Genomic DNA, 15,244 nt, shown 5'->3' with positions numbered 1-15,244 from the left:
TACCTGAGTCCATACAGATAGTAAGCAGTGTGATGAGATATTTAAACCTAGTTCTTTCTGACTTAAGAGCTGAGCTCTCAGCCACTATGCTATCTATTGCCCTTTTCCCTGCCTCTGAAAAGATGTGGCCTGTGGAGTATGTGCATGCACAAATAATCAGTTTGATTTGGTAAGTGCCAATGAGAAAGGCTTTTTTCTCTCCTTTCTTCACTGACTCTCACTATTTAAAAAAAATCTATTTCCTAGCTCACTTTTATAGAAAGGAAAAACCCCTAAACTACTGAATATGCAATGTATTTTTTTTCAAATTGGTATGCATTTCCATATTAACAGGTATAGCCTTCACCCTCCAAATCAAAGTACCAGAATTTGCATCTACTTCCAATGCAATCTTTCCAGCATTATTTTTCACTTGAGGCAATTCAGACTTCCCATCCAATACATCACTGTCTCTAGATATTACCATAGCCTGTGGTCAGACACAAGTCTTATTATGGCCTCTAGTGTCCCAAGCCATAAGAAAACCAAATGGCTTTTCCCTCTGACAACTAGGCCAGTAGTTGCTGCAAGACCCTTATTTGTGATCATGTATGAACTCCCTCTCATTCGAGCATTATTATCTGAAGAATCCAACTCAGAGACATCCAAGTTTGGCTAATAGTTCAGTGTTGGGAAACACCAGGAGTCCCTGGCTCCTGTGGAGGGATGAATGAAGGGAGGGAGAAGCACCAGGAGATTTGGGTTCTACCCTAGACAGTGTCACTTACTGTACAAGTGGAAACGAATCACTTCTAAGCCTGTGAAAGTGAACTAACCTAACCAAGTGCACTGCTAGGTTGCTCTCATCTCTTGAAGTTGTACTTACAAACACAATCAAATGATCTGTGTTCAAATCCTGATTATGCTACTTATGAACTACTGCGTACAGCTTTGGGCCAAGTGCATAATCTTGATTTAATCACTCATTTGATGACAGTATCTACTAACCACTTTTCCTTATTAATTTTTTTTTTTCCTCACCCGCACATGCGTAAGATCCCCGGCCAGGGATCAAACCTGTGCCGCAACAGTGACAACGCCAGATCCTTAACCAGCTGAACCACCAGGGAGCACCCCTTTCCCTTTTTTTTTTTTTCCCCTCTCATTTTTTTTAGGGCCGCACCTGCGGCATATGTAAATTCTCAGGGGTCTAATCGGAACTGCTGCAGGCCAACCACAGCAACGCCAGATCCGCCAGATTCTAGCCGCATCTGCGACCTACACACTACAGCGCGAGTAAATGCCAGATACTTTAAGACACTGCGTGAGGCCAGGGCTCGAACCCGCATCCTCATGTATACTAGCGGGTTTTTAACCAGCTGAGCCGCAACGGGAACTCCTCCTTTTCCCTTTCTAATGAAGCCTAAATTAGATAATACCTATAAGCATCCAACACAAAACCTGGAGCCTCATAATTAATGATCAAAAAATATCGATATCATTATTACTCTGAGACTCTATGACTTACCCTGCTCCATTGAAAGCCCCACGTCCTCTTTCCCTTGTCACCTTAAGCTTAGCACACGTCTCCAGAAATCCTCCATTCGCTCTTGCTCTTCGCCTGGAACCCCGACAGTTTTCAAAAGTTTCGGGGACTCCATAGCAACCTCGGACTCCTCCAAACCACTGCGCTCCCACTGCTTACGAACTCGAGGTCCGACTAGGCACCAACTCCGCGAAAAATAGTTCCGGGTGGAACCCGGCGTCCTCTCGCAGTTCCAGCCCCAGCCGCCTTGAGTCTATTGAGCCCAACCGGCACCCGGCGCGGCTAGAGAGCAGGAAGTGGGCGGGGCGGAACGGGGAGGGACTTACAGGAAGAGGCGGCATGTTTGAAAAGTAACAACGGTTGATGTTTGCAGATTTTTGGCTTCGCTTGTAACTGCTCCACGGACTCGCCGTCTTCCTGTGGGCGGCTGGTGCGGCAGGTGAGCGCTAACAGACACGCGCGGGAGGAGAAAGGGAGACTAAGTGCGCCCTCTCGCTCTGGAGCCACCGGCCGGAGTCAGAACGCGGGGCCTGGCAGTGTTTTCGTTGGGCGCGGCGCGGGCGGGGGAGGCTAGAGAAGACAGGTCATTTTTTTGGATTTTAGTCCCCCAAACTAGCTCATTTCCTACCAAACGGATGGGTGTTGTCTGATACAGCATAAACTACGGAGAAGAAACTTGAACTGAAGCTGGTCAGTTGAAGCTTGCATTTATATGTTTTAAACCCATTTCTTTAAAAGGTGATGGGGTTGCAGATGTTGGTCAACTTTCTGCAAACCTCCGTTGCTCAAACGTCGCTTAACCAAAGTCAAAATCAGGAATCAAAAGGCAAAAATATACTTCATCCGAAAGTTAGAGGAAGAGAGCAGTGTACATATGCCATGCATGTATAGCATGATTATTCTTCCTGAATGAGTTCAGGAAACTTTACCTTATTGAAGTTAGGAGTCATTGTTTTTGTTTATTCTCTGCTTCCTGGGATTTTGATTTCCACGATCTAATTTATTTTAGCAAAACAATGTGTTTGAAATTTAACTGGTATTCATTCAAAACCTACTGTGCACAGGACTTCGGTGTTGCAAATAAATGAGAAACTGAGGGGTAACGAATGTAAAATGCCTGTTACTTGGCAGGCGGCCTGAGGATCACTTTACATTTATTAGGTCATTTATATATCTTTATCTAACCAAAGTGCCTCTCTCCTCCATTTTCCCCCTCTCTTCTCCTGTGTTTTTTTTTTTTTTCTCCCTCCCCCAAGAATGGATTGGAACTTCCCTTGATTCAACCTGTCAAAAGAAGCTAGAAATTGGATATGAAAGGTGGTTCCAAGAGGAAACATTGGAAGTTTGGGAAACGTCCTGGAGGAGACTAACTTGGAACAGAAAATTCATTAGGTTATTAAATTGTGGAAGGTTTTAGAAACCAAGCAGAAACATGTGAATTTGATGTGGCGAATAGGGCGAGTAATTATTTTTGTAAAGATGTTACATGATGCAGTGGTATTCTATATGGATTAATCTGAGAGGGTGTGAAGATTTTAGAAGAGAGGGATGTGCAATAATAATTTTGAAGATATTTTACACCTCTTTAATGTGATCATCTCTGATCCAGATATAGTATGTTTTGGAAAATTAACTTTCTGCCGCCTTTCTTTGGGCAAGGCTTTTTATCATTGATTTTTAAATCTCTCACCTAGATGAAAATGTAGATACGCATATTTATGCTGAAAAGGACATATAATATATGAGGTGTCAGAATCTGGGTTCAAAAAGATTGTGGCTATAGAAGGAAAACTTGGAATTATGAATTCAATAATAGGAAATGCAAGTCCTTGCTTAGGATTCAAGTAATCAGTTATGTAAGAAGAATATGGAGAAGTCTTGGCTTGACATCAGTGAGCTATGCTGAAGAAGTTCTGGGAGTTTTCACTCCATCATATATGTTTGTCAATAGCACTTGATCAACAGTGACTGTTGCCAGCTGTACTGATATTTTTCCCTGAACAGACTATATTCAGAGTATTGTGTTCAATCTGAGCATTACATTTTAAGAAGACATTAACAGACTAGTTCTGGAGGAAAATGAGTAGAATGGTAAAATTTCTGAAACAAAGTCATAAAAGGAGTGGTTATTCTTAAATTATGCTTACCTTAGACAAGAGAAGGCTAAGCAGAGATGATAGCTTCCTTCACATTTTTGAAAGTGGAATCATGTAAACAGATTAGTATATTTTACATTTTTGCTGTGACTAGAAATAAGACCAGTAGGTAACACTTACAATAAACAGAAAATTCTATCTAGTATGAGAAAGAGTTATCTGATTATTAGAGCTATACTAAGGTGGAAAAAACTTTTGCCTTGAGACAGCAAATGCTGTTTTCAAGTGTTCAAGCAGAACTGGGAAGCTGTTTGTTAATCATATTTTAGAATGGTATCCTATATTTGTCAGAGGTTAAGCAGGGTGCCAAAGCTGCTTTCTAACCCTGACATTCTAAGAAACACTCGGAGCCTAAAGAAATAGATTTCCAGAATTGTGGGTCATTTCAGTTTGTTTGCAAAATTGAATATCTTCACATTGGATCTCTGGGAACAGCTGATTCTCTAGAGAATAGGGGATTCATAGGTAATTAACCAAGTATTGTTAGCTAAGAGACAGTTGCTTCTATTGCTGCTGCTTCTGCTACTACTATGATTGCTATTCTGTTAGGCACAGCTAGAGATGTGAAGAAAATGAAAGTTTTCTTAGCTTACTGAGAGCCCACCATGTAATGCCAGAAACATCATCACAGTACACTGTGGCAAGTCGTATAACAAGAGTTCAGTGCTAGGCTCTAGGGCAGGATTTCCTAACCTCAGCATTATTGGCATTTTGAACTGAATAGTTCTTTGCTCTTGAGTGGCTGGCCTATGCATTGCAGGATGTTTAGCAGAACGCTGGGCCTTCTACCCACTAGATTCCAGTAGCAGCCCCACTTTACTCCTGACAACCAAAAATGTCTACAAAATTGTGAGAATTACTGCTCCAGGGGGACCAGTTGGGAATACCTCACTATCTGAGGACATAGGGGAGGTGGCTTTTGTTGTTTCTTTTTTTTTTCCCTAAATTCTCACTCTGGTGATTGGAAGTCCCACTACAGCTACTGTACTCTTACTCTTTTTTTCCTCTCTCTCTTCCTATTCACATCTTAAACTTCATTAGTCATGCCACTGTGTGTACATTGAATAAAACATCACATCAGAGTATAGTTTTTTTTATCTACCCTATTTTCCTATTGTTTCTATAATAGTTCTATAGTGTTGCCTAGGAGTTCCCATCTTGGCTCAGTGATTAACGAATCCGACTAGGAACCATGAGGTTGTGGGTTTGATCCCTGGCCTTGCTCAGTGGCTTAAGGATCTGGCCGTTGCCGTGAGCTGTGATGTGGGTTGCAGATGCGGCTCTCATCCCGCGTTGTTGTGGCTGTGGCGTAGGCTGGTGGCTACAGCTCCGATTCAACCCCTAGCCTGGGAACCTCCATGTGCTGCAGGAGCGGCCCAAGAAATGGCAAAAAGACAAAAAAAAAAAAAAAAAAAATTAGTGTTGCCTATATATCTTGGTAGTGTTTCAAGGATTAATTTTCAGGATAGATCTTACTATCTTACCAGTTTAAAAAAGAAAAACATAGTTTCTTATCTGTCTGGACCTAAGTCCTCTTTCCCGTATGAAAGAAAAACAACATTAGGAAAACTAGAAAATGATTGTATTGCTTTAGAATAAAAGTTATATTAGGATATGTGTGTGTGTGTATGTCTGTACATATTTTTAATGTTACTTACTAGGATGTTTGATGATTTGATGATAGCTAGCACTGCTATGAATATAGTTCAACCTTGGCTTGCTAATTTTCTATTTATCAGCTTCCAGATAATGAGAATTGCTGGTTGTGCCATGTTTCTGATCTTGTTTTTTTAATTTCTTTAGACTAGCAGGAGACTCCCAAGATGGAAACTTTATCTTTTCCCAGATATAATGTAGCTGAGATTGTGGTTCATATTCGAAACAAAATCTTAACAGGAGCTGATGGTAAAAACCTCTCCAAGAATGATCTTTCTCCAAATCCCAAGGTAAAATGTGGTAATGTTTGCATGTGGTTGATGTTATTTGAAAGGAAATTAAACTGCTAGGTCTGTAGTGTGTGGAGAAGGGCATGTATCTTACTGTTTGATACAAGCTAGTCATTTTAATCCAGAGAAAGACCTCTCACCTAGTGTAATTTTAAAATAACATTATTTCTATGTGGGGCAACTTCTGCATTCCCATTAGGAATTCAAATCTTTAATATGGTCATTTTCTTAAAAAAAATAAAGCTTAGACATGGTAAAGTATATTAAACTTTTTATTATTGAAGCAGTGGTCTGAGAGTATTGCAGGAGCTTATTCCAGGTGGTTTCCAATCACAAAAAAAGTGCTTATAAACAATCTTCTTTGGAAGCTTACAGATTAATTTTCTTCCATTATGCCCCAAGGGGGAATTGACTTGTTTTGACAGACATTGTTCTTTATATCTTTAGTTATTAAATGCAAAAATGAACTATTTATGTGTCACAGAAAACCTCAAAGTCTCCGTCCAATTTCCTATGTTCATCTTGAAGCAATAAAATAATAAACCCAGGTTTAATGATGTAGAACTTAAACTTTTTGATCTTGATGCCTCTTTAATTCTTTAAAATGGAAGGAATAATCTCAGAATAAATGAACTTGTTTGTATATGAATCAGAACAGGTGCTATAAGTCTGCAATTGGGAACCAATGGTTTAGAAGATAAAAGTTAAACCCATACTATCCTATTAAATTTATACTTCCTAGATCATAGTATTCACTTAAACTTTAATAACTAAGGCATCTTAAACCTTAACATCTGAGGCACCAAACAAGATTTCCAATGATCTTTAAAAAAAAAAATACCTTCATTGAGCCATTATTTTTGCCATGTACCTGACACTTGTTTTGATAGACCAATCCATCTTCCGTTTCCTAATGTGGAGAGATTGCCTGGATTAGTATTGAATATACTTATTATCATTCTTTATATAAGCTTAAATAACTGATGTTGTTGACCACTTATTACATGAACAAACTAATAATCATGTTTTTTGAAATTTGGAAAAATTAAATATTTCAAGAGAAATGGAGTAATTTTGTCACTCTTCTTTGCATCCATTGACTATAGTATTGGACAGTAATGGTGATGTGATGCAGCAAGTATTTAAAGCTATTTTTCTGTTGTAGCCTGAAGTCTTGCACATGATCTACATGAGAGCTTTACAAATCGTATATGGAATTCGACTGGAGCATTTTTACATGGTGGGTTTAAGATGAGGCAAAATTATGTTCTTTTGTTGCATTTCTCCTGCTCGTATTGAGTATTGGTTTTCAGGATAAGAAGTTCTTGACTTTATTTTCAACAAAATAAAAGGCTTATATAAAATCAGTGTCACTTAAAGAGAATCTTAGGTGTAATAATGGTTTATGCTGATAGCTTTAGTAAGATGAAAACTATAGTAAGAGACCTAAATGACACAGATTATTGATACTATTGCAGTTATTCATAGATTTGCAGGTTTGTCTTCAGAGACTATAATAAGCAACAGCAAAAGCTTCACAGATACTGTTCTTTTCTCAGGAAGGACTCCCAAATTAGAGTTGGAGATATGTGCTAAAATTGAAAACAGTTGAAATAAGGCAATTGAGCTTTCAGCAAATTAGGTATTTTTTGTAAGAAGATGATTTTCTTTCATCTTTTTTTGCTGTTGTTAAACATCAGGGCATCATCTGGAGATGCACAAAAATGTTATATCCGTAGAACCTCGCTTTATATATTGTTTAAAAAAATCAAAGAGTTTGCCACTTATTTACTGTGAAACCTTGCTAGGGCTTAGTTTCTTTGTCTATGAAATAGGGGTAGTATTCTTTCCTACTGTTATAAAAATTAAGAGAATATATATTTCAAATGCTTAGCATAGTACTTGATATTTAGTAAGTGCTAACTAACCATTACCCCTTTATTTTTTCATTCATTTAAAATTTTTTTTTGGAGTTCCTGTCATGGTGCAGTGGAAACGAATCCAACTAGGAACCATGAGGTTGCAGGTTCGATTCCTGGCCTCGCTCAATAGGTTAAGGATCCGATGTTGCTATGAGCTGTGGTGTAGGTTGCAGATGCGGCTCGGATCTGGCATTGCTGTGGCTCTAATGTAGGCTGGCAGCTACAGCTCTGATTCGACCCCTACCCTGGGAATCTTCATATGCCTCAGGTGCAGCCCTAAAAGGACAAAAAGACAAAACAAAAAAAAAAAGTTTTTTTGAGCACTCATTGTGAGCCTCCTATATTATTAATAACAACTCTGGTTTTGTGCTAGGATCTGTATTGTTTGTTTTTAATTAATGATAATAAGTTAATATATTTTGATCTTAATCTGTGGCTAAGATTTCCTAAGATTTAAGATTTTTCTCTTTTTGTCTAATCAATGTGTAACTTCGGTTTTGCGATTTACATTTAGATGCCAGTGAACTCTGAAGTTACATATCCACATATAATGGAAGGCTTCTTACCAGTCAGCAATTTATTTATTCATCTGTGAGTAAAGAATCATTGTTTTCTTAGTACACATTCATACTTACATTGCATTAAGCTTTCTTAATGATACAATTTTCTTTGGGGAGGAATTTCTACAGTTTTTCTCTTCACTCCATCCCATAAATATTCAATATATTGTACACTTTCAGCAAATATAACTGTTTCCACCTGTGGCATCTTCAGTTCTTTCAATTGATGTATTAAGATATTGTGAGTCTAAAATTGTGGAGGGTTTTGCATTCTTAAAGAGTCTTCATATCCCCAAGAGTGTTTGCTTATTAGAATCTATAACTATACCTTGGTATTCATGAATACTCAGAAAAAGTAGATCTCAGTGCTATGGGATTATGTATTGTAGTAGACTTCTGACTTACTCCTTTGACACTGAGAAATATATCCTGAAATATTTTTGAAAATTAGATGTTTATGCCCTCTGGCTTTCTGTGTAATTCACAATACACTTTTCAATATTTCTTGCTTCACTTTATCTTCAAGGGACTCGTTTCTGCCCATCTGTCGGGTGAATGACTTTGAGATTGCTGATATTCTCTATCCAAGTAAGTGAGAATTTAAAACAATTTTTGATATTTAGCATCAGTAACATTTTACCTTCCTATCAATATATTTTTTAAAAAAAGACTTTAAGGAAATTAGATTCATAAAGTGTATTTGATTGTCAAGGACGAGTTTTTTAAATATCCTATTATTGGAAATTTTTCCTTTGTAAAACCATAAGAAAGCCTTTTTTCTGATTAGTTTTTTAATTCCTTATATTTGAAAAATATGCTGTAAATTTGAGAATACGAATACAAATAATATGCAACCTATGATGCTGCATAGTGGGTTCATTATACCAATCATATCAAATGTAATAATTACTTTTTACTATGAAGAAAACATCTTTTATCACTGATAATAGTCATGATATTAGATTTAAATATAAAATTCTCATAACTTTGTGTCCCTTAATTCATTTGACTCTTTGATATTTATACATGTTTATTTTATGTTGCAAGATATTTGGTGTGCTATTTAAAAATTTATTTTTTGGAGTTCCCATTGTGGCTAGTGGAAACAAATGTGTCCAGTAACCATGAGGATGCAGGTTCAATCCCTGGCCTTGCTCAGCGGGTTAAGGATCAGCATTGCGGTGGGTTGTGGTGTAGGTCACAGATGCAGCTTGGATCTGGTGTTGCTGTGGCCTGGTGTAGGCCAGCAGCCACAGCTCTGATTCGACCCCTAGCCTGGGAACCTCCATATGCTGCGGGTGCAGCCCTAAAAAGACAAAAAAAATTATTTTTTATCCTTTTTTGTATTTCCTACTTTGGTTTTTGTTTATTGACACATAATTTATACAAAATAAAAGTTCACCAATTTTAGAAGTTTACAATTTTAAATGTGTGAACAAATGTATGTAGTTATATAACCACTGTCATAATCATAACATTCCCAACGTTTCCTCATATCCCTTTGTAGTCAGTTTCCTTTGATCACCTTCTTTTACCTACAACCATTGCTTTGCCTTCTATCACTATAACTCTTTGACTTTCCAGGACTTCATGTAGATGAAATTGTGCAGTCTATAGTCTTTTGCATCTGGCTTCTTTAACTTAGGATAATGCTTTTGAGATTTGTCCATGTTACTGCATTTATTAGGACTTTGTTTCTTTTAGATTGGAGTAGTATTCTATAAGTGTATACCACAATATACACTTACAGAATAAGTTTATTCATTGTCCAGTTGACAGACATTTGAATTGTTTCCATTTTTGGCTATTATGAGTAAATTTGCTGTGAACATTAGTGTACAATTCTTTGTATGCACACATGCTTTCACGTCTCTGGATAAATGCCAGAAGTAGAAATGCTGGTTCATATATTACAGTAAGTATATGCTTAACTTTTTAAGAAACAGCCAAACAGTTTTTCAAAGTGGCTGTATCATAAAGCGCTTCCAGTACTACTAGCAATGTGTGGTGGTTTCATTTGTTCCACATCCTCCCTAGACTTGATATTGTAAGGTTTTTTTGTTTGTTTTTTAATGGCCAAGCCCACGGCATGTAGAAGTTCCCTAGCCAGGGATCAAACCTGTGCCACAGCAGCCACCCCAGCGGCTGCAGTAATAATGCCAGATTCTTAACCTGCTATATCACAAGGGAACCCCGATATTGTAAGTTTTTATTTGACATACTAGAGGCTAATTGTATCTCATGGTTTATTTTACATTTCCCTGATGATTAGATAACAGTAAGCATATTTTCATATGCATATTTGCTATCCATTTATCTTCGGTGAAGTGGCTATTTGAATCATTTGTCTACTTTAAAAAAATTGAATTTTTTGTCTTATTGAGTGGGAAGGCTTCTTCAGATATTTTGGAAACAAGAGGTTTATCAGATGTGTGCAAATATTTTCTTAGTCTATTACTTGCCTTTTCAATTTCATAATATCTTCAAGCACAAAATATATTTCAGTTTTGAAGATTCTAATGGATTGATATTTTTCTTTTATTATTCATAAAACTTTTTTTGTTCTATCAAGAAATCTTTGCCTTAAGGATGCTAAGATTTACTCCTCTTTTGCTCTAAGCATGTTGTGCTTTTAGTTTTTATTGTTTTTTTAAAAGTATAGGTAATTTACAATACTTCATTGAGTTCTATTGTATAGCAAAGTGACCCAGTCACACACATTTCCTTGAGCTATACAGTAGGGTCCCATTGCACATCCATTCCCAATATAACAGTCTTTGGATTTTTGATTATCATGCGAGGTAAAGGTCAAAGTTCATTTCTTTTCCTTTATGCATATGGTTATCAAATTATTCTAGCACCACTCATTGAAAAAATTATCCATTCTCCATTGATGGAACTTTTTGTCAAAAGTGATTGAACTAATACTTCACATTTGTTAGAATGGCAAAATTTTTCTTATGTATTTTATATATAGTAGTGTGTACATGTCAGTCCAAACCTCCCAATTTATCCCTCCAAATGGTTATCCCTCCAAAGTGTTTCCCCTTTGGTAACCATAGTTTGGATTCAAAATCTTTTGAGTGTTTCTGTCTTGTGAATAAATTCTTTTGTATCATTTTAAGAATTATATTCCACGTATTAGTGATCTCTTATGATATTTGTCTTTGTGTGACTTACTTCATTTAGTATGATAATTTCTAGGTCCATCCATGTTGCTGAAACACTGACAATACCAATTGCTGATGAGGATGTGGAACAACAGGAACTTTCATTCATTGCTGTTGGGAATGCAACATGGTACAGCCACTTTGGAAGATAGTTGTCAGTTTTATACAAAACTAAATGTATTCTTACTGTATGATTCAATAGTCATGCTCCTTAGTATTTACCCAAATGTGTTGAAAGCTTATGTCCACACAAAACCTGCACGCAGATCTTTGTTGCAGTTTTATTCATAATTGACAAAATTTAGAAGCAACCAAGATGCCCTTCAGTAGGTGAATGAATAAATAAACTAGTACATCAAGCCAGGGGACTATTACTCAGTGCTGTAAAGAAGTGAGCCTATCAAGCAATGAAAAAACATGCAGGGATCTTAAATGCATATCGCTAAATGTAAGAAGTCGATCTGCAGAGGCTATTTTCAGTATCATTCCAATTATATGACAGTCTGTATTTTTTTTATAATGTCACTGCTGTGAGAGATTTGAATATCCGTATATTGCTAGACTCTTAGGATAAGTTTAGAAAGATTCTCTCTTTCATTTCCAGTAATAGTTTTGTGAAATTTGTATTATTTCTTCCTTAAATGTTTGGTAGAATTCGCCAGTGACTCCATCTGGGACTGGACTTTTCTCTGTCAGAAGGTTTTAATTAATAATTCAATTTTTTAGATAAATAAAGGGATATGCTGGTTGTTTATTGCCAGAGCTCCCAAGTCAACTTTTGTAGGTTACCTTTCTCAGTGAGTTTATCCATTTCGTTTAAATGGGCATAAGTATTAGCATAAAGTTGCTCATGATTTTCCTGTAACATGTTAATAGTCTTTGAGGTTAGTGGTTATGCCCCCTCTCTCATTTTGACATTAGTAATTTGTTTCTTCACATTTTGATTTTTCCCTCATCAGTATTGCTAGAGGTTTATCAACTTTGTTATCTTTTGAAAGAACTAGCTTTTTGTTTCACTGATTTTTATGTATTTTATTTGTTTTCAATTTTATTGGTTTTTGCACTCATTGCTAGTCATTCTTTTTTCCTGCTTGTTTTGAGTTTGCTCTTTATTTTTTTTCTCCTAGTTTTTTAAAGATAGAAGCTGAGACAATCAATTTTAGACCTTTCTTAGATGTTTAGTGCAATAAATTTCCCTTTGGCTCCATCCCGCAAACTGGCTATAGATGATTTAGTATGTGTGTGTGTGTGCATGTGCAAACATGCATTTTGAATTGTAAATTTAAGCTCATCTTCAGCAGGGTAGTCTTTTGCTTCTTTGGCTTTAGGGGTTGAGACCACATCCCTGCTGAGGTATCTTTTGCTTTTGGAACTTAGTCCAGGATTATCATTGGCTAAAGACCACTTGTAACATTAATTCCTAATTTTTATAGTTCTTGGATCACATATATAGTATAATTTTAACTAAAAACCCGTTTGGCAGTGGGCCCAAGGTTTAGAATTCTCAGAGGAGATTATTTCCTCACTGAAGACAAGACTAAGACACTTTAACTTTGTCATTTCTCTGCACTGTTATGAGAAATTTTTCCTTCCTTAATCTACCTTTTTACTAAGGATGTAGCCTTTCTGGAGTCCCACATCTTGTAGGGATCTCAGCTCCAGTCCTCTATGTTATGTGAGTCCAAGGCATCGTTAACTGTTTCTACGTGTAAGTTAATGATCCAGATCACTTTCTTACTCAGCCTGGAGTTATTCTTTCTTGGTTCTTCTCATGTCTGGCTGTTTTTCATAAGACTTTCGCTTTATCAAAAATTTTCAGCAGTATAATTGTAGTTTGCCTTTTGGGGATTTTCTCTTTGGCTCCTCTACCCAACTCACCTCTGCCAAACACACACACACACACACATTTAGATTTAATCACTTCCTTGGATATGTTTATAGTTTCTATTAAATTTGGAAAATGTTTAGTATATTATAAAAGTTTTTCTGCCATTTCTTTTTGTAGGACTCCAGTTATACATCTGTTATGCTGCTTGATAATTGTCCCTTAGATCATAAGCATTCTACTCATTTTTTTCTCTCTGGCCTTCATTTTAGATAGCTTTTATTGCTGTGTCTTCAATTTCACTAATCCTTTCATCTCTTCTTTTTTTTTTTTTAATAGTTTTATGTTTTTGTTTTTTTTTTATAATTTTTTTTATTTTCCCACTGTACAGCAAGGGGATCAGGTTATCCTTACATGTATACATTACAATTACATTTTTTCCCTCTTCTTAATCCTATCTAGTGTGTTTTTCTTTTTTTTTCTTTTTTTTTTTTTTTCGGGCCACACCAGTAGCATATGGAAGTTCCCAGGCTAGGGGGTCCAATCTGAGCTGCAGCTGCTGGCCTAGCCACAACTACAACAATGCAGGATCCAAGCCATATCTACAACCTACACCACAGCTCACAGCAATGCTGGATCCTTAACTCACTGAGCTTGGCCAGGTTTTGAACCCTCATCCTCATGGATCCTAGTCAGCTTCTTTACCACTGAGCCCCAATAGGAACTCCTATCTAGTGTATTTTTCTTTTCAGATAATTTATTTTTCAATTGTAAAAGTTTCATCCAGGTCTTCCTTTTCTCTCCTTGTAATGTTAATGCTTTTCTCTACCTTCCTGAACAAATGGAATATATTTATAAAGACTGAATCAAGAAGATAGAGTTTGTATAAATTCTACTTGCCTTGCCCTCTTCAAACTCCAAAAATCTTGTTCCTTTGGTGTCTCGAAACTTTAAACTCTATCTTCATGACCCAGAAAAACCCATGAGTTCTGGGACACAGCCTGAAAATTCTCTTAAGTGGCGGGCTGGTGCATGAATAAGGTTTACTTCTCTTGGGGATTGCTGTCCTATATTGCCTGTTGTTCAGTGTCTAAAATTTGTTGTTTTATATATTTCATCTGATTTTCTGTGCTTTTTTCGGGGGGGTTAAATGCTAAGAAAATTCTGTTCATTAAGTTAGAACAGATGGTCTGCCCTTTGGTTAATTAGCATACGCACATTTTTGTTCTATATGCTATGGACAGAATATATGATGGGAGAGGATGAATTTTCATTTTTATATTATATAGTTTCAAAGGTTTTTATTTAAAGAGTCTTACTTTCTATTTTAGAGGCAAAACGGACAAGTCGGTTTTTAAGTGGCATTATCAACTTTATTCACTTCAGAGAAGCATGCCGCGAGACATATATGGAGTTTCTTTGGCAATATGTAAGATTTAAGTGTATTTTTGGGTAATATACCAGGTCGGTAGATCATTTATGAACTACTAATCAGTTTTGAAATAGTTGTCATAGGTACCTAATTGTTTTATGGCCTTTATAATCAAATTAATATATTTATGTGAAATTATAGATTTTAATAAGCTTATCTCAGGATGAGATTTCCTTTTATAATTGGTATTATTAGGGAGAGGTTGAGTTTTTTTGTTTTAATCCTGTGGCTGAGACTCCTTTTCCTTTATTAGGAAATGTAAAAGAAAATAGTGACAACCATATTCTTTGAAGTTTCATAGATAATGTAGTGTTCTTTTTATAATTGAAATATTTGAAGTTTATATTTCTTTCTAAATAATGGCCTAATTAGGTATTTTGTTATGTTTATCCTGCTTGCCTAACAGTTGTATTATTTATAGGATTCAGTTCAAGTAAATCACTTTAACAGAGAGTAACTCATTTCATCAACAATTTAGAGAATTTGGAAAGATTATGGGTTATCTATGTGATTTGTTCTCATCTGTCCTCAATTTTGATATATCATACTTTCAGAAAAGCACCCCATTAACACCAAAGAATTCAGTCTTAAGCAACTGAGCTATATAAATAAATATTTTCTTGTACAAATAATGTTAAACTTGGACCTCCTAAATGTCAGATGTTCTCCAAAGCTTACGCTTGTATGTGCCAACACATACAACACACA

General features: G+C 36.3%; 1 protein-coding gene and 1 long non-coding RNA gene across 5 annotated transcripts in view; one reads left to right on the top strand and one right to left on the bottom strand.

The window, feature by feature from the left end:
- LOC100518120 (uncharacterized) overlaps positions 1-1,678 on the bottom strand; it is a 52,454-nt gene extending 50,776 nt beyond the window's left edge. The window contains exon 1 of the long non-coding RNA XR_001303421.3: positions 1,508-1,678. This is a non-coding gene — a long non-coding RNA (uncharacterized LOC100518120). The remainder of the gene's footprint in view (positions 1-1,507) is intronic.
- A 166-nt stretch (positions 1,679-1,844) lies between these two features.
- The window catches only part of NUF2 (NUF2 component of NDC80 kinetochore complex), a 31,249-nt gene continuing 17,849 nt past the window's right edge, over positions 1,845-15,244 (top strand). For 2 of the 4 annotated variants that reach the window (XR_014843117.1, XM_005655379.4), the window contains exons 1-6: positions 1,845-1,964; positions 5,485-5,627; positions 6,793-6,867; positions 8,064-8,140; positions 8,636-8,697; positions 14,436-14,533. Coding sequence is in view for 3 of the 4 variants with exons in the window: in XM_005655379.4 (XP_005655436.2) it covers positions 5,505-5,627; positions 6,793-6,867; positions 8,064-8,140; positions 8,636-8,697; positions 14,436-14,533 (435 nt within the window). In the remaining variant the exon portion in view is untranslated. The other 2 variants (XM_085021235.1, XM_005655380.4) reach the window with 2 other exon arrangements.

This window comes from Sus scrofa, chromosome 4 (assembly GCF_054392235.1).
Source record: "Sus scrofa isolate SSC_HxYL_T2T_F1_AM1 chromosome 4, Sscrofa_HxYL_maternal_Yorkshire_Landrace_v2.0, whole genome shotgun sequence".
Lineage (NCBI taxonomy): Eukaryota > Metazoa > Chordata > Mammalia > Artiodactyla > Suidae > Sus > Sus scrofa.
The sequence above is the reverse complement of the archived record's forward strand: the minus strand, read 5'-3'. Positions and strand labels throughout refer to the sequence as shown.